The sequence below is a fragment of the Egretta garzetta genome, unplaced genomic scaffold, assembly GCF_000687185.1.
Source record: "Egretta garzetta isolate BGI_Z169 unplaced genomic scaffold, ASM68718v1 scaffold98, whole genome shotgun sequence".
NCBI classification, from domain to species: Eukaryota; Metazoa; Chordata; class Aves; order Pelecaniformes; family Ardeidae; genus Egretta; species Egretta garzetta.
Window position 1 is genome coordinate 210,953 of NW_009260611.1, and position 19,886 is coordinate 230,838.

The following is a 19,886-nucleotide window of genomic DNA, read 5'->3' on the forward strand; positions in this document are numbered from 1 at the left end:
AATCTGCATCTAATGAATACACACGATTTTGGACCCTACACCAAGTAGTCTGAGCTGAGTAAATTCACTGCTTAGACCTCCGTAAGATGACTTTTCACAAATACTTGCAGCTTGTACCGAGCGCCAGTTTCTCAATTTACTGTAATTGGGTGTCAGGGCAAAGTCGAGCAGCGAGGTACGGAGTTTCAAGGCTGTTCCGTGTTAAAGTTACTGCTGATGCTGGAGGCTGTTGAGGGTGTCTAGCAGCCAGCTTCCAGAATCTCGAAATGGAGGAAGGGAGAGCTAAGGGGTCTCAGTTGTCCGTGGGGAAATGGGAAGGCTGGTCTGTGTGATGGATGCTCCTCTTGGGGAAGCAGCCGACGCTGCCTGGTACCTCCTTGCGCAGCAGGAAGAAGGGGTGACCCAGCAAACCAGTGCAAGACTGGAGGATGGGGCCTGGGGCTTCCTGTAGCTCAGTGCTTGCTGGTTTCTTCTGTTGCTGCAGGGGGAGATCTTGAGACGCGCAGGTGCCTCTGGTGCAGAGCGAGCTCTGGCTGTCCGGAGCTGTGTGCCTCTGCCGGCTGACCCTGAGCATCCAGCTGGTTCGGAGAGAGCTGGGTGCTTGTTTTCTGCTTGTGCCCCTGTGTGCTGAGAGAAAGGCAAGAGCAGGAAAGGCAGAAGCTGTAGCTGCTGCTTGGGGCCTTTGCCTTCTTCACTTAAGGCGTTAGCAGAGCTAAGGCTGAAGTAAGTGTTCTGCCTGCTGAGGGCAGATAGCATGAGGGATTTTAGGTTCAGTTCTGCCCATGGTTCATCCTCTCCTGTCCCCCTCTTCTGGCTTCTAAGTTAGGGAGTTGTGATTTCAGCCTTCGTGAGTGACCCTCGCTTGCAGAATCACCTGCATCCGAGTCACTTTTTCCCTTAAGACTGAAGAGGTTGAAAAGTGCTTCCCACCCTTTTTTAAAGAGAACTCAAGAAAAGACAATATAAATGCTGCTTTCTAAAGGACTGCAAGTGGCGATGGGGCTGCTCTAGTGTGGCCAGAGGTGGGACGGGTGGGATGCTTTGCCAAGGCGATCGCCTCTGGTACGAGGGGGAGGCTCTCCACAATGCTGCTGCTGTGAGGAGCAGCTCTGTGTCACCAGGGGTGGGTTTGGTCCAGCTGGGGACCCCTGCCTGCGCACTGGCCTGTGGCCAGCAGGATCAGCTGTCTGGTGTTTGGCACCTTATAGACCTGGGCAGACAGAAAAGTGAAGCCCACTGCTAAGTGGCCTGCTGGCCATCATCTGCGCTGCAAAATGGGAGAGGTGAGTTCTGCAGTAACCAGCACGTAACTACAGAATTGCACAGCCTCCCACCAAAGGCAAGGACAAACCTGCCATTAGTGGTAGATGCAAATACGGGCATTTCCTCATTTTTGTTTCCTGTTTTTTGCTTTAATTGCATTTAAGGATAGTTCACAGTATTAAATGTAGGCAATACATGAGGCAATGGCAGCAAGTGAGCCTGTGTCTGTGACTTGGCTGCTCTGGGAGGTGGCTCGGCTTTGCTGGTGGAATGGGAGATGTGCCCCAGTGAAGGCTTGTTCTGGCCCAGCCTGGGGCAGGTCTTCATGCACTTCAGAGAAAAAGAGGAACAACCTACTGGCTTTGTATCTGGTGGCCCATGAAGCAAAGTCACCAGGAAGTGAACATGCAGAACTACCTTCAGCAGCAAATACTTCAGCCTGACTGCTTAGGCGTGGAGTTCACCTTCACATGACTGCCATGAAGTGTAAACCTCAGGTGACCTCTTCCCCAGCTCTTTTGGGCTAAACATCTCTCGAGAAAGAGATTTGCCCTCAAACGCTTGCGCTTCACACAGAAAGGTAATGCAGGAGCGAAGAGAATTCAACTTGCTGTACCTATTTTTATGGGAAAAGACACCAGAGAGATCAGTGCAGTTTGGGGTTCCCTACAGCAAACATCCACTGCGCAATCAAGGCCAACAGCAGCAGTTTTGAACTTGCACATTGGGATAGAGCGAGCAGCTGTGAAAGCAGGCAGCACTGGGGTACAACCACCCAGGTGTTGCAAAAGGTGGAATGGGAAGCGAAAGCTGTCACCTGCTGAGCTTCCACTGCACAGGAGGGAATTTACTCACAGAATCGAGGCTGTGTGTCTCTTTCAAAGCGATTATGAAAACTGAGGAAGGATGTCAGTCCCTAAAAAGAGCAAAATATGTACAGGGCTGTGGTTTGGGGAAATGAGAACATGGTCTCAAAACTCAACCACAGTGAGCCAGGTGAGCTGGGCTCCCCAGCAGGGCCAGAAGCGCCCCACACCCTGCCTGTGTGGTACAGCACAGTCAAATGGACCCAGCTACAAAACTGAGGCAACTTCCCCTAATTTCTCTTTTTTACTCTCAGTAGCAGCTACCACAGGCTGCTCTGCTCCCATGGCTGTGGCTGGTGCCTTCAAGCTTGGAGAGACTTGGTGGTCTTTAACAGGGGCCTGAAACTGCACCTGGCCCAGACAACCATGCTCTGTAGGCTCTTTGAATCCAAGTATGCCTTTCCTTGAGTCCTCAGTGCACACCTGGGAGATGTAGAAGACTGCCCAGCACTCCATTGCTGAACAAGAGATAGGAGCCAGCATGGCTGACCCTTTTCCTTCTAGTCTTCTGCTGAGGTCTTCTGGCTGAAAGCCATGAAGCACATACCCCAGGCTTCAGGGGACAAGAGGGAAGAGCCCCAACAGTGGTTCCAGGTGGGGCATTTGAAGAGCAGGGCCAGGTATGCAGCAGTCCTGCACCAACACCCCTCGCTCCCTGCCTGTTGGGCTGGGGCCGTGCACTGCCCCGCAGCCCTCCCCTAGCCCAGGGCCTGCTGGCAAGCACGGCAACCTCCTGCCGCCTTCGGTTTAAGAACTGCACTGAAGAGCAGAAGGCTTATACCTGAAAGGGAAAAGGGAAGCACGTGCGCTTAGAAGTACTAAAGGTTTCAAATACAGTCCCACCAGCACCACATCACAACAGCCTACGTGGGCAGGAACCGCTGTCACCCTGACCTGCAGGGCCCTCTTCCAAGGGCAAGGTTTGTTGTAGTAGCCGTGTCCCCTTCAGTCTAAGTCACACACAAGGGCCCAAGCAGTTGTCCCAGAGAGGCGGAAGGGGTGGGGGGGGGCAGAAGAGGAATTGCTTCAGCTGCCATGGAAGTGCTCACAGAGCAGCCGCCGCAGGAAACCCTACCAGAGCAGCCGGACAGACAGGATACGATTCCTGGAGCAGCTTCAGCTGCCGTGAAAGAGGATGCCCTGGCTCCCTCCCCACCTCTTGCCTCAACATCACTCAGTGCCTTTGCAGGCGAGTAGTGATTTGGGTCAGTGCGCAGAGTCCATACATAATGTAACCTTAGAAAACAACAATTAGTTCCTGGTGTCTGGGCAAGCAGGAGCAGCCTCCTGTGCAGCCACATCTGCAAGGCACAGCAGAGGGCGGGAGGAGAGGGAAGGCAGGACCCTGCAGCAAGGCCTTTAGATTGGTTTACAACAATTGCGTAAGCATTCGTTAGGGAGCGTAACCGCAGGGCTTCAAGCCAAGAATATATCATGCCAAAAATTATGAAAGCATTTGAATGCCTTCCTGCTGGGTATTCTGCAAACTATCCTTTGCTTGGTCTCTCCCAAGGAGAAACGCCCCTGTAGCAGAGCATCTTCTTCCATGGACCAGTTCCTGCATGTGCACATTTCTGCTCTTTTTCTTTTTTAAAACTCGTCAACTTGAATTAGACAAGATCAAAGAAATTCACAGACTCTGTCAACTGCCCTTTTGTAATAGTGGACATTACCCTAAGAACAGCATGAGGCTTCACATTTAAGTTGATATATAACATAGCCAGCATTGAATGATGTCTTCCTGGTAGAAAGTTGTATTCCTGTGGACATGTGATTCCATAGCGCGGCCAGTTGATGTTGTCATTGCTCCTTATAAATGCCCCAGTCTGTGTTACTGTCCCACGGCACTCCCAAAATACAAGGCAGCTCCAACCACAGCTGCTAATGGAGCACATGCAACCACCACAAGTGCTGGAACATCTGAATAATGACATCAAGGAACACAGCAAATACCACATCTTACAGAAAATGTTAAGGCATCCATGATGCTTTAAATAACCGAGGAAGCCTGGACTCCAGTTATTGCTCCACTGATTAATAAAAACATCAATAAAAGCACAATGGGAGGCACTAGGAGCAGTGCTTGTCATTTATGCGTTTGACAACCATCTGGGAAGTTTCATTTCACTGCAAGATCGGTATTTGTATTTAAGCTCGGGCAAAATATTTCCACGATAAGCAAGCACTGACTGCCTTAAGGGCCTTCCTAGGCAGAACCATCAAGACACTCATTTGACAAGAAATGGGATTATGGAGAAAAGCTTCTGTTAGCTGACACATTTGATATATGTATTAAGAAAAAAAAAAAAAATTAAGAACCACAGCAAGTGAAGGAAAACTAAGGCTATGCTTTTTTGGTTGCTTCCCAGGTGTCCCTAAATACTGAAGTGCAATTTTGTGCTGGGTTTGATCTTTTCTGGCTGCAGGCTACTGCTAGGAGATGTGATCCCATTCTCACCCTTCCCTGCCATCTGACCTAGCGCTCACACAGGCAGAACCCAAGTTTGACACTACTGCTGGGGAGGACAAACTAGATGAGAAAACAAAATTAGCCTTTCAGCAGCTCAGCAAATGGAAGGAATGCATCATAAAACTGCACAACCCCTGGATTCTGTGCAAGAGAATTGGTGAAACAGCCTCTAGTGGAAGCAGCCCCCAGTTAAGCTAAATGAAGTGCAACACAGAACCATACTCTGAATCAATTTTGCCTGTTTTCAGGTGACAACTGTCCCTTACTGCACTACTGCATTTGCTGCTGATTTAGCTGTTTATCCAAATGGCACTTTCTGACAGGCCAATGCTGATTCACCCTACAACAAACCAACATGTAACTTTTAAGTGCTTTTGCATTATTCCCACTCTGACATGTGACATTACTTCAGAGCACAGTGGGACGAGCCTTTCTTCAGCAGCCATACTGGCTTAAGTGGAGTTTTACCCTTCTCCAGCCCCCTGGCTACATCCTTGGGTGTTCCAGTATTTGAAGTTGTGCAGCTTGTCAGATGGCAACACAGCCACCTGCATGAGAAAATTGATCTGAGCAGGAAAAAAAAAAAACCCCAAACACAAACCTTTCCCTCCCCAGCTTATTTTGACCACAGCTCAGTTTCCAGCACTGCTTATGCTTTCACTTCTGCCAACTTTTCCCTCCCCCACCCCCAGCACTCAAACTACTGCTTAGGCCTTACTGAAACCTAGCAGGTTTTCAAAGGTAAAGTACAACAAACCAAAACTAGTTTTTGTTTTGGTGCGCTGATTATATCCACCTCAGAGCAATGGTCCTACTATAAAGAAGCATATAGGTACAAACAGCAATATTACTTGTATTAGAATATCATAGGCAAGAACAACACAACTAACTAGTAATACTTCATTTCTAGACTCCAAAAAAGTCTCATGCCAGCATCATGTCATAATAGTTTGAGACCAGATTTTGTCATCTTGAAGATAATTTGTATTCAAAATATTGAATCCCTTTTATATTAGTTAATGAAATAGCTATGAAATGCAGCAGAAAACATTGTTTAATAGGAAAGAAAAATGATGCAAGTGGCTTATAGTGAGAACCCCAGCACTGCGAGGTACAGCTCTACAGTTCCCAAACAGAAGAAAGGACAGTTGAGCACAGAGTTGTTCTCGAGTTTAGGGAAAATACATTTATAAGCCCTTTGGGGAATTTCATTAATTGAAGGGGTGGGGGGAGGGTACAGCAAGGTCCAGGACAGTAGTGCTGCTTGTTCCATTTCATGTTAAATGGAGTCTTTCAGGATTCTTGCTTCAGGGCAAGAAAGTAGCCACAAAGTGCTGTGGAGGGAAAACGCAGGCTGTGAAACCCCTCCTGCTTAGTGCTGATAAATCTGGCCGAAATATTCTTGTTCTGCAGTAGAGTACTTTGAACCTTTTTAAGACCATCCAGCCCATTAAGTGGTTTTAAGTCTGTGAAGATGCTGGAAGCAGGTCTGACCTTCAGTCTCTGAAGGAGTTGGGTAGAACAAATAAGTGCTTTTATAGCAGCAAACGATTAGTTTTCCAAGCAGCCGCCAAGCATCTGAGACAGATTTATTTAGTATTCAAAAGTGTTGATCAAGCTCAAAGACTGACACATAATAATACATACATATTCTTAAACAGAAACTAGCATAGGGAAATGACAAAGTTAGCTTCTCTGGTTAATTTTATGTAGGCTTATCCCAGAAAATGACTGGAACAGCAGGGGAAGGAAAAAAAAAAAAAAAAAAAAAGAAAAAAATCACTTCTACTTGCTAGGTTTTAGCCAGGACAAGTCTGTCTAAGCAACTGGAGAAATACTTCTGGGCATCTCTAGATGTTTGCATATCCTGATGACTGAAAAAAAAAAAAAATACTGTGGAGCTGTGTTCACCAGGAAGACCACATACAGCTAGTAAGAGCAGTCCTGGAGTCACTCAGAGAAACAGCTGACACTGGAAACAGCAAACTGGCTCCAAACAAGGATATGTAGCTAGGATTTCTTGTGGACAAAAGTAAAATCTGGTAGAAAAAGACATCCTAATTAGTATGACTACCAGATATCAAAAAAGTGCCCAACGGCTCTGAGACTGTATGCTTAGTCAGCTATTACAGGGATCGATGCGCATGTTTAGAAAGTGACACCACCACTTACAGAATGCACATGGCAGCAGCACAGGAGAGTAAGCAATCACCTACACGCCTGCTAGCAAACCTTTCCAGCAGTTGATATATGTAAGTACTGATTGCATAATGTATTTTCAAATAATTCTTATTCAAATCAGGCTACAGAGGTTAGACTGTCAAAAGGAAACCAGATGTATAGCACCTAATACACTGTCGATGCAAGAAAACGATGACAAAGAAGCAGCATAAGAAATACCTGTCCATGAGATAGGTAACAGAGAGCCTGATGCAGCAATGTGTGCGATACGCCTGAGTATTGCAGAAGTGACTAATTGCATAGAAGTGCTTTGAACAGTAAAGCAGGAGTTACTCTTCACATAAAAGACGACTTGTTTCTGTTGAAGACACCAAATACTGTTGAAGTATTACACTTGAAACTCGGCCCTGAAAAGATTCACAGTGTCACCAGAACAGCCAGATACACCCACTGTCTGGGGCAATATACTGGACTTTCTCTTTACTGCAACCTAACTACACTTCTCCACAGCCTACTGCAAATGCAAGCATACACAACACACACAAGAATCAGGTGAAACAACTGAAGTACTACCTTGTACATGACCCCAGTCCTCTTTGAAGCATATACATATTTAAAACCCCCCCAATGTATTTTGCCAAGCACAAGTTGTTAGTTCAAACAAGCTTATTCACATAAACTTTCTCCATTAAAAAAAGCTTTTCCTTTGTATGGCTCTTCCCTCCCACAAATTTTTGCTTCTGCTTTTTGAGTTTATTATGATTCAGTGATAAGATCCATGAATGTGAAACAGTCTCAACATGGTCTTCATCTTGATTTCAGACATTCGGCTTGAAAAATCCAGGATATCCTCTGCAAATATATCCAGAAGAGTTCATGAACTTATTATCTCAATCATATTTTGAATTAGCAGAAGACAAACATTGAAAACTTTATTTTTTAATTATCTTGACAAGAAAAAAAAGAAGGGTCAGCTGAAGAGCTTTGCTCTATTTGATTACTCAAATGGATTCCAACTCCAAGTATATTAAGATACCTACTTTTATCAGTCTCATTCTGGGTTGTTGTGATTATTATTTGACTCCGTACATGTTGCTTGAACTTCTCGCCAAAGTAATTTGTACTGACCTCAAATTTAACAGATAATCAACAAGTGTAATATACATAACATCAAATCAGGAATATCTACACTGATCAAGTTGTCACAAAAACTTCTTTCTATTTAAATTGATCAAGTTCTTTTTAAAACTATTATTCCATTGTTCGAAGATTACTCATACTTACTGTAGACTAATTTCATCTCACATACTGTTCATAAAGTAGCTTTGCGTTTCAAAAGAACTTTGTCTTTGCCAAAACGACCATGAAATCAGTTGTGTCAATTATACAGTTTTCTCTAGTTCCTTAGTTTTACTGCCTCAATTTACTCAGAGGAAAGCATTCACTGATGCTTTGATTGCCACAAAGCAAAACATACCTACAGATAAAACACTTTTTTTTTTTTTAAAGTTGAGGGGGATTCAAACACACAATCAATACTTGTTCTTTACAATAAAGGCATCCAGATACCATGCCAAAGAACAGTTATTTAGTCACAGCAAACAAGAGCTATTGTGGTAGCTGAAGAGCAAGCAGCTGCGTGAATTTCTAAATGCGTTAAAGCATCTTCATAGCTCCTCCAAATTAAGTTACTTAACCAAATTTGTAAAATTTAATCATACCTATTCTCTTTGTTGCAGTAATTGGTGAAACCAGTTTCGTATCTTGTAGTATTTCCTGCCTTGGTTTCCATTTCCTTGGCTTTAGAAGAGTCTACTTTATGATTATACTTGGACAGAATCTACAGGAAACATTAAAAGGTAATAAAAAGAATTATTTAAGAACTCAAAACAGGATTACAGTTTATACATTTTTAGTAAGTAGCAGAGAACTTTCTTTTTGAAGAACAAAATTTGATAGAATTAAGCCCTTTAAATTTTACTATTAAAATATCAAAACTATTTAGATAAAAAGGTATATTAGCTGACCTGTCGAACATCATCTGGTATCCTTGTTATTTCTGGAGGTGGAGGAGTATCAAGTAACTGGTCATAGTGTTTTATTCTGGGAGGAGAAGGGTCTCCAAAATGTTTAAGATACTCATTAGAGCTCACAGCAAAAGGAATGCTATCTTCTACATGTTTTTTATCTGCTGCATCATTCGATGTCACTGACTCCGTTTTTTCCCCCTGCTTTACCTGCTGCAAGAGAGGTATTAAATGCCTTCAGTTAATTTACTCATCTTAGGTACAGTATTTAATAGATGTTCTTACAAAATTATAGTTAGAAAGATCTTCTACAATGACATAAGAAAAAGCAGTATTGGAAAAGAAACCCAAACTGACATTTGAAAAACACTTAGAGTAAAAACGTGCGAAAATGTACATAATTGCTACTTACTATCTTAGCTTCTGTTTTTAGCCATCTTGTTTCAAAATCTGGAAACTGTGGTGTTTGTGCATGGCTGGGAAGAGGCAGTTCATTTGTCTCCAGTGACCTTGATAATACTGTTCTGTTTGTTCTGGAAGGGATTTTCACATCAGGAGTACAGAATACAAGTACCATAGGAGAAGCCATCCAGTCAGCTGCTGAAATTAAACAAGAGGGAGGAGGAGAATAAAAATAAATACATACACAATGCAAAATAAAAAAGAAAAAAAAAATCTAGTCACACTACTGAATATAAATGAAAAAGCCCAACTTAAATCCACATTGGTTTATCTTCTCATATATTCAGTTGTCACTATGTTTGTCCCAAGGTCTTCACGCATTTTCAAGAGAACATACTACATCTCCTCTCAAAGAAGTTTTAGCACTACTTTTGAAAGATCTAAGTCACTGTCTTGTTAGCCTCTTTCAAAGAAGTTTCTTTCCTATCTTTAAACAGATCTAATGGGTATTCTCAGAATAAAAAAGACTAAGGTGGCAAAACAGTATTTTTATTCAGATAAGGATGGATACGAGTAGAAGAATGAGCAAAGATTTATACTGAAGTGAGAAACTTTTCCATGGAAGCCACCAACATCTCATTTTCTAGCCATTAGTACTCATACAATGACTGGGCCTGAATTAACTACATTTAACAGGAAACACAGTTTATAAGTTTACCATGGGTTTACAATGCATTTACACATGCATTACGTAAAGATGCTTATGTATATTTATTTCACATATTTTTATCTTACCGTTCTCAGCTGTCACTTTTGGTTTTGGCCCAGGAGTAACCATGATTTCCCTGGGTGTCATTTCTCGTACACTCACTGCATGATCATCTTTTTTAACAAACCTGAAAACCAAACCCTTCAATTAGCTCTCCAAGTAATATGAAAAAAAATCACAATTAAAATAATACTGTCCATCTGATCACTTTTCTAGTATTTGTTCATCAACATGCAATTCAAAAATTCATTTCCTCAAAGATTTTTTTTTTTTCATAGACTTTCAATCTAGGATTCTACTGCAGCATTTTGTAGCATGCAAATGGTCAGTCCACCTACAAATTATCAAGTACACTGAGATGTCAATCCGAGGCATAAAACCCCCCATATGAAACAACAACAAAAAGGTGTAGGCTCAATTTTCTTTGTCCCAGATGATCAATTCTGTGTTAGGAGTATTGTATATTATTTTCAACTGCCTGTTGCCTACAAAATTCTAAACAAGAGGAATTCTTTTTGGCTCTTAACCTACTAACATTATTGTGAACACTAAAAGATTTTTAATGAAATAAACATTTCGTTTAAGTTTGAATAAGATTACTTGTGTTAATCACGAGCCGACTTAAGATTGAAAAGCTATCTAATATCAATTCCACAAAACTTGAAACTGAAATCTTTAAAATTCTTTTTTCATATCCAAGATATTCTAGTGGAAGAAGGGTATAGGCAGTTAAGAGACAGTACCAGAAAAAATTGGAAGCTTAGCTAAACTCTACAAAGAATCTGTCTATAAGAAAATTATTTTAAATGTTTAGAAATTTATCTTAACCATCAGAAACAGATACAGAGCTTCTCCACAAAAACTTAAGCTTAAAAAAAAAAATCTATTAGTTAAACATTTTAACTCTAATGACTTAATGTCATGACCTCTCGCATATGCCACTAATTCTGAATCCATACACAGCTTTAACTTTAGTCACAGTTGGCCTGTGTCCATCTGTTTTGGTCATTAATATTGATGATATCTTAAAGAGCATCCATGGTGTAACTAATTTTCAACAGAATTTTATCATCATCATTAGGGGCATGGCAGACTGCTAGTGTGATTGGTTTTTTTTCCTTTAATTATATATAAATATCAATAGTGGACTGTCTAATCATTTCACTAGAAGGCACAGAAACAGAATCTGCACTTGTGGAGGTATCAATTTATAAATTGCAGCCATAATTAAAGCTGAAGGTCACATTTAAAACAGTTCTCATTAAATAGGAAAAATAGTACAAACCCACAAAAAGTTATTGATATCAAAAGAACTTAAATTGTGTGATAAGCTGAAACTATTTTAAAAACGTTATTTGAGAGGGAACAATTTTTGAATTAATATCTTTCAGGATTCAGTAACAGTTTTCCTGTTATTACAATTCCAATACTATAAAGCTTTATATACATTATAGTATTTACATAACCATTCAAAAGGAGATCCCAAAACTATTTCAAAAGAAAATCTTTTCACTTTCACTTTACCCCCAGTGATCTTAAAATTAAAAATGGTTCTTTGTTTTTCAATAATTTCTCTAAATACTAAATATTTAGCTGCAGAATGGCGAGTTTCTTTTAAATACTGTCAGCTTTAAAGTTTAATATGTTGCTAATACTAACTATAGAAACATCATCTTTGAAGTAAAGAAAAATACTTCTACTGCTATGGTGTTTTACACCTCACTGCTGCAAAATTCTTTTCTTTAATTTTAATTAGATCAGTGAAAATCTGGAGAGGTCTTTTCAACAGCAGACTGGAGCAAAAAGAGCAATTGTTTGTAAGGTGGGGCTTGGTAACATAAGAGATAATACGCTGTTTCTACAATGAGGCATTTTACTGAATGCTTTAGAAGTTTTTTCCGGGTCTATATTCCTAAAGCTTTTGAAACCTTTAAATTGGCTATGCAATATCTACTGCAGACAATATCCAAACCCCAGATTAAGGAAAGCAAAAGATCCCAGATATACTGTGCATTTTCCCTTGTAAAGAGATTGTGTATGGAAGATTCTTATGGTGTTGCAGTCAAGGGAAGGAGTGTATCAGAGACGTGTTTTCATGGCAGCGTCTGGCACTGCAAAAGGTATGTGAAAAGACATGTAGAGAGTTGAATAAAGACACGGGACTAACCAGCTGGTAGATAATAGCATATCACCTGCTTGAAGAAAAAGAGAAAGGCAATAGCAGCAAGAAATTAGTAGAGCAAGAAGAAGCTACAGAAAATTCTGTAGAGAAACAATTGGAAGTTAAATAATTTACTCACTCCTTGCTTGCCTGAGCTGTTTTACGAATAAGCGACATCGTATAATCTTCGTTCATACACATAGTATGTTCACTAATGCCAAAGTGTTCAAGTTTTGGTGTTACACACTCATAATCGTCCATCTTTAGCATGCATTTTGGTGTTCTGGGCAACATACGGGGGGTCTGTGTTTTTAGTGGAGTCCCGTTCTTTAAATTTTCTTGATATGCATTTGTTGTGTATTGTCCTTTCACTGCACTCCAGGGCCTGGAGAAAGCGTATTGTGAAAGACCAAAATCAGAAAGCTGGGGGTTACGCAGTGGGTCTTTGGGCACCAGTGGCTTCTCAGTACAAGCAGGAAGAGGAGGAACATCATCGGTTTTTTCTTCATCGGATTTATTCTGGACAGACACTGTCGAATCACTGTTAACTTCTTCCTCTGCTGTTTGAGAAAAGTAATAATAATAAAAAAAAAAGTTATGTCAGAAGTTTCTGGTTTAAGCTTCTTTCATTTTAAAACACTGAAGCTACAACAGATATTGAAAGCTCGTATCAGGCTAAGCTATATTTATAATATAGGTCACACATTTACTGAATTTCACTCTATTGGTAAATATTTCTAGGAAAACTGAAATTGAAAGATTTTTAATAGAATTCATCTCCCTGCAATCAGCAGGCAAGAAGTGCTAATCTTAAATACATTTAGGTGTTTTTATTTCAGTGCAAGAGTGAAAATTCATTAAAAATGTACAACATAAATGACAATGAAAACAAAATTTGTCTAGAATGGAAAAATTTTTTTGGGGAAAGAGCAAAGGCTGCCACACAGTACTAGAATGCTCTTTCTTCAGAAAAACAGTATTGAAGAAAGGTTATGAAGCAGCAGCTAAAAAACTCACGAAAGAGGGTAGCTTTTTAGATGACAAGAAGAGTCTACTGCAGAAATAACCAAATGTGTGATTTGTACACTTCCGTAGTTAAATAAACTGAAACACTCCAACATATTTGTGAATTTCTGAATGATGTAAGAAGCAGAGTGGGGGAAAAAAGGCTATTTAGAATAATATGGTAGAGGCATTACCTTTTTATGTGTATTGGTATTACATACTCAGATAAACTTAGCTTAAATACACATCTTAAGAATTAAATTAACTTGTAGCTCTGTTTAGAGTCTTCTTTAAAGGCAGAGAGAGGACAGAAAGGAAGCTGTTAGAAAATCAGAGCCTTCTGCCATATCTTTGTAAAACAGTTGTAGTAGCTTAACTCCGATGTGAATAGGGTCCACAACTACAGTTTTGTTTTGTGTAATGACTGGATAATGCTCAGTGCAAGGTTAAGGTGTGCCCTGCCAAAGGCTTCTTGACAATTGATTGGGCTCTTGATACTGAAAAAAGTACGTGTAGTACTGACAGTTGTAGTATTTTAAATTCACTTGGCACATCTGGATTTTTCACACAGGTGCGTGTGCACTTTCTGTCTGGATTAAGGATCTCCTCCCCTCCAATGATTAGGACACTACTGCTTCATAGATTGCCAGTGTCACCCGATCCCCATAAGTGCTTCTTTTATCCCATTTGTGCTATGGAGCACATTATTTTAAGATTTTATCTATGGTGATTTAAGTTAATGGAATCACCGCATATGAACACAAACTAATTTAGATGCACCTACAATAGTTTCCTATGCATTAGAAGCTGAAGCAGCATAGTTCTCTGGGTTATGAAAACATGATAGCAAACATATTTTTGGAATATAACTATTACTGGAGAAAACACCCACACACACTAACTTAAAAGCATGCCAGGAGAACGAACTACGTTTTTGTATTTGGTTTATTCTTATGGCACCAATCACAAGAGAATCTTTTACCCTCTGGATATTATTATAAAGCAAGTAACATAGATGTACTCGACCTCTTAATTAACAGAAATATACACATAGCTAGAGAAACATTTTAGAAAAGTACATCTGTCTTCACATACTGTACTGACAAGAAATATTACCTGTAGAGTCTTTGACACGTGGTTTGTAGCCATATTTCTGGAACAGGTCTCTTATTTTTCCAAGATCTGCTGCATTTCTTTGCATCAGTATTTCACTTGCCTTCATGAAGTCATGAATTGCTTGTTTTTCAGAGCAACTCTTACTAAGACTGGCATTAACATCTTCCTTTGGGGGTGGAGAGAAACATAGAAATACTAGTTTTCAAATCACCACATGGTAGTTGTTTACACATGAAGTACTTTGGGAACTTCAATTCAGATGAGGATAAGCAGCAAATTTAGGTCTGATCTATACCTGAAAACTAGGTTACAGAGTACCAGAAAATATACAGGGTATGAGTGTACAAAAACTTACAAAAGTTAAACTAAACTGACAGTTCACAGTATGATACTTACTGGCAACCTCTCAAACACAAATATATGCTTGTACTTGTAAAAATAAGAGATAACAGCAATTAGCTTGGACTCTTATTCCCTTCGTACAAAGAATTAGTGCAGATGGTAAACCTCAAGCTTATATCCTAGCTCACCCCTCAATTATTTCTAGACTTGCTCATTTCTTTAGCTCATTTTACCGACTTCTATTAAAGAAATAAAGAACATTCTTCACAAGTTTAACTTGAATGGCTGAAGGTACTGAAAATTCTGTGAAGATTTTCTTTATTCTAAGTGTTTATCATTGAACATAAACAAGCACACATCTTCTGTAGCGAGCTGCTGCTCCTGAATCCTTCTCCCCTACACCTTGGCACAGCTACAACTTCCCCATTATCTTTGTCCCCTGCTGAGCTGAGCGACATCAGTGATTGCAAACTAATAAACGCTGCTAGATCTACTTTAAGTCATCCACAAGTTTTTGGGCACTACCTTGACATCCACAGCCATTGTGAGGACTTAAGAGGTAAATGAATAAAAATAAGGGTCTGAACTGCTGACTAATAAAGCTGTATTGTGGCTTAATGATCAAAATAGAACTGTAAGTTTATGGAACATCCCCTCTCCACTTTTTCAAGAAGAAAGCGAGTTAAGACATTACCTTCAGAGTCCTGATTTCACAGTGGAGGTCATGTAAAACTCTTACTGGAGATTCATCTTCATAGTCTTTGATACACATGTTCACATAAAATGGTTTGGAAACAAAAATGGGGTATTAGTATTTCAGCATACAAGTGCATTCTACATCTGAACGTGATCTCCTGTATTAGAGATGTTGAAGTCATATATTAGAAAGAGGGAATAGAGATAGAGAAAACCAAAGAGAAACTAGTTCACATTGGGTACCTTGCACAGCATGAGACCGCAATTTGCACAGTGTGATAAATTATACAGAGAAACTGCAGGGGCTTCCCTGCAGTTAGGCAGCTAATACTGTAAAAATTAATGCATAGCAGATGTTGGTACAATAGGTCGGTCCCTAGTCTATGAAGGATTATTTATGCTAGATTTTTATCCTTAAAGAGCTTGAACTTAAAATAATAAAAATTGGGAAAAAAAGTGATCTAGACACCAGTGAAAAACATAAATCAATAAAAAGCTGAATTCTTCCACCTTATTTGCACATGGGCAGATGTTAGCATTGTTCACTCACACATGCAGCAGTCATTACTTCTTTCACTGGAAATCAAGGTTAATGCAAATAGTGTAAAAGAGGACACCTGCTATGTGACAAGACAGCACAGCAATAAAACCAATTAGAAGCTTGAGCTATCTGTGCAGAGAGGGAACAAGCCCTGCAAATACGTTGCCTTGTCTCAACCCATGAAAAAGAGTAGAAACAAGAATGCCATTCCTCATTCATCCCAGTTTCCCCCGTAATAAAGCTCACCGACAGACCCAGGAAGGAGCTCAGAGAGACAATGGCAGGAGGGGGAGAGCACAGCAATAAAACCAATTAGAAGCTTGAGCTATCTGTGCAGAGAGGGAACAAGCCCTGCAAATACGTTGCCTTGTCTCAACCCATGAAAAAGAGTAGAAACAAGAATGCCATTCCTCATTCATCCCAGTTTCCCCCGTAATAAAGCTCACCGACAGACCCAGGAAGGAGCTCAGAGAGACAATGGCAGGAGGGGGAGCCCAAGCAATACCCTGATGGCTGCTCCCAGGACCATCACTACAGTGTGGGACACATTATGGGATGCAGAGGAAAAGCAGTTTGGGATTGCACGGGACTTGTTATGGGATATTTCGGGGAGGAACCTTTGGGAGGCATTCAGGTTATTTGGGGAGGAACAGGTGTGGGAACACAAAGGGTTAGGGGCATAAAAGGTCTGAATAGTGAGCTGGTCAGTACACTGATCAGTTGTTTTTCGTGTGAGTGCTCTGAGTGTCTGTGCTCTGTGCCACTGCCCACTTATATATGTGTATACATGGTGTGTATGTGCCCTCTGTGCGCATGTGCCTGCTGGGAACACACCTTCAGCCTTGCTGCTGGCTTGGACCTGGGGGCATGGAGTGGCAGCAGCTCTGCCCCTCTTGGGCTGTTGGATCCAGCACGACGTATCTTCCTCTAACAGTATTAACCTTCAAAACTGTCATCAACTGCTATTAAAAGTAATCATTATGAAAAATAGATCACAAAATGGTGAAAATGGAGACTCATACCTCATGTAGACTATGTGAATGTAGTCCAATGACGGAATGAACATGGAATTCCAAAAGTTAGAATATCCAAAATTTCATTTTTACAAGTCTACTATCACCTTGCATAATTTTACATAATAAAGTATAACTGGATAAAATGCATCTTTTTTTTTTTTTATTTCTTCTATATTATTTATGTCCATTTAATTTCCTGGTAGGAATTTCAGAGCAACTGGTACTGCTTCAGAGTTTATTTATGCAGAATTGTACAACCAGGATATACTACTGTTTTAAACCCTGCTTTTAACCCTAACAGTCTGTACTTCAGTGCAGGAAGGATTAAAATTGTTAATCTAAGGGGGGTCAGAGAGTGGAACAGAGACGTGCAGTTGCCCCGTGGGAATGGTGTATACTGGGGTGGCTGGTCTCAGCAGTAGTGCTGGCTTGTGCCGTGTTAGAGCGCTTGGCTCACTCACGGGTTGATGAAAATACTGTGTAATGAGAGACCGAGGAGTTAGGCATGTTCAGGACTAATACAGCAGTTAATGAAGAACATGTGTGTCAAATCTAAACGTAGCTTGGCTTTTCGTGCCTCTGTGTTAAACCTGCGTATTGTGTGGGAAACTCTGTGCTTTCTGCATACGCTAGTTGGTCTAATAGATTGTTTTCCTCTGCAACCCAGATTTGCCATAGTTGAAATACAAGACTAGGTAATTGTATATACTAATAAGTTTAAGGAGAGACTGTGGTTCAAAACTTAATACTGAGGAAAGGTCGGACCTGGATCTGGAAGATAGACCTGGAAATACTCCCTGTTTTGAGAACACAGCTATTTGAAGAAGGAACGGATTAAGTGAATCCTTTATTTAATAGTATCTGGGACCGGATTTTTCATAAATAATTTATGGAGAACATGCTTTAATCTCAATGTAAGGATAACTGAGTAAACTATTTAGCTATATAAAGATTTCCATTTCCCTTTTCTGGTCTTAAGTTTCCAATCTGTCTGTCATTGTACTGTCTACTGTACATAATGCTTGGCTGTGAGTATCAGGTTCTGAACTTCAAACTTCAAAACAGCCAGATAAAAGGCAGTGGAGTAAGTATGTGCAGATTTTTCATTTTTCTTGTTATGTTTTTATATTTTGTCCCTAATATAATGAGTTTTTTATATTTTTGTCTATATTTTATAAGGCATCATGTTTTTAACAACAGTATTACTCCGAAAGAGAATTCCTGGAAAACAATGGATTGGAAAATACAGGCGACCAAGAGTGGTTACCCTTTCAATGAAGCAAGCGATGATCCGAAGGTTGGAAATTGAAGCAGAGAATGAATATTGGCTGAGTCGACCTTACCTGACACGGGAACAGGAGTACAAGCATAACACAGAAGAGAGACGTGCAAAATGGGAAGCTTTCAAAAGCCAGATGAAAGCCAAGTTTCCTGAGCATAGATATATGGCCGATCATTTAAACCACTTAAATGTGTCAAAAAAGTGGACATCTTGAATAAGAACGGCGTATTTATATTTGGCATGTATTACGCTCTACCGCGGGATCTGCTGTTGTACCTATTATGGGAGTTTTGTAATTCACTATAATAAGGGTAGATGACAAGTGAGACTTTGCTACAGTGTATACAATCTTACATTAAAAGTACTTGTCCTGCAGAACAGCCTATGTTTTCTTATTATCGTTTCTTTAGAAAAAGACGTGTCTTTCTGTGGCTCTCTGCCATCTGCCTGCCTTCTGTTCTTCGGGGGTTTTGCATAATGCAGCACGAGTTACCGAGTGCAATGGTGATGATCTGAATTAGATTTATGGCTTCACTAATTGCCTTTTGAAAGCTAGGAGAACACGCCCGCTCTGTTGAACGGGATTATCTGCCGGTACTGACCAGATGGCTCTTGGCGGTCACGCTCCCTTCTGAAGGGGTACTGTACACATCCATACTGGAGACCCAACGGACGCTGCTTAGGTACTGCTCGCTTCATGAGGTGCACAAGGACCAAGATGAACTAGAATTAGGTGTATAAAGCTGGAACTCACAGAAGATTGTAAAATGTTCCATTTTTTTTTTTTTTTTAAGCTTTCTGGAAAGAATTGTTGAATTTAAATGCCAGTGTCATTGTCAGTGTTGACTTGGGTGTTACTGCCCTCTCTGACAGAGATTATTTCTGATCTGACAGCTGATTCCTGTTTGAGTGGCAGTCTGATTTCTAAGTCATGCTTAGTGTCCTGAAGGAATATAGTCAGCCACAAGTCAGAGGTTTTTGTTACTTCTCAAGATCAAGTGACCTGGAAGATGTGTCAAGAGTGAGTGTGTGAGGTTTGTTGCAGCTGGGGTGTAAGAACTGTGGAACAGTTACAAAAACGTTGCCCAGGTAGGCAGTTTTTCTCACTGGTCTAACACACACATGCAACAGGTAAGCAGTTTTCAGGTTCTTTCACATACTTTTATTAAGTTGATGTTGCATTTGCTGATGATTTAAGGTGTCAAATCCATTTGTATTTTACTGTTCTGGAAAAGAGGCCTAAAACGGTACAACTTTAAACATGAACTGTACTTCAGAGAAGTATGAACGGCTCTGAACACTGATGTACAAAATCTTGAATGCACTTTCAGTGGTTATAAATGGCTTAAGATAACATTTTTATGGAACAGTATACATACTGGGAAATTGCACAGTACAATTAAAACATGAAGGAACTTCCAGGCAAAGTGATTTTATATTTAGTTCATTTATAAAAGCCCATTTAAAAAAGTTACTTCAAGTATTAAACTATAAATGGCAACATGTTTTCTGTGTGCATAGGACTAGTCCTATCTGTGACATACAAAAAAATACAATAAATGTGTCGTTATTAGGTACGTCTTTTACACTTCACCTCAATCTTAAGTACAGCTCATTACAAGTTTAGGCAGCACAATTAAAAACAGCTATGTGGAAGCAGAACAGCTGGGACGTTATGATTAGTGCAAATGTTGGTGACCCTTGCAGGCAAATACAAAAATAATTGCAGAGATGACCCAGGGATGTTTT

General features: G+C 40.4%; 2 protein-coding genes across 5 annotated transcripts; one reads left to right on the top strand and one right to left on the bottom strand.

Annotated features, from left to right (window-relative positions):
- Nucleotides 1-6,620: 6,620 nt before the first annotated feature.
- Nucleotides 6,621-15,384, bottom strand: SKA3 (spindle and kinetochore associated complex subunit 3). Of its 4 annotated transcripts, none has more exons than XM_035900421.1 (8): nt 15,297-15,384; nt 14,261-14,426; nt 12,279-12,696; nt 10,005-10,105; nt 9,220-9,407; nt 8,808-9,020; nt 8,502-8,620; nt 6,621-7,632 (listed from the first exon to the last, which is right to left on the bottom strand). In XM_035900421.1, exons 1-8 carry the CDS (start codon nt 15,372-15,374, stop codon nt 7,599-7,601), a joined length of 1,317 nt encoding a protein of 438 aa, XP_035756314.1. In that variant the 5' UTR covers nt 15,375-15,384; the 3' UTR covers nt 6,621-7,598. The 4 variants fall into 4 exon arrangements, with proteins under 4 accessions (XP_035756314.1, XP_035756313.1, XP_035756312.1 ...); XM_035900420.1 differs by having other exon boundaries at nt 9,220-9,404; nt 12,279-12,699; XM_035900419.1 differs by having other exon boundaries at nt 12,279-12,699.
- A 1,809-nt stretch (nt 15,385-17,193) lies between these two features.
- MRPL57 (mitochondrial ribosomal protein L57) lies at nt 17,194-18,507 on the top strand. Its single transcript, XM_035900427.1, has one exon. It carries the CDS (start codon nt 18,040-18,042, stop codon nt 18,349-18,351), a length of 312 nt encoding a protein of 103 aa, XP_035756320.1. The 5' UTR covers nt 17,194-18,039; the 3' UTR covers nt 18,352-18,507.
- Nucleotides 18,508-19,886: the final 1,379 nt, after the last annotated feature.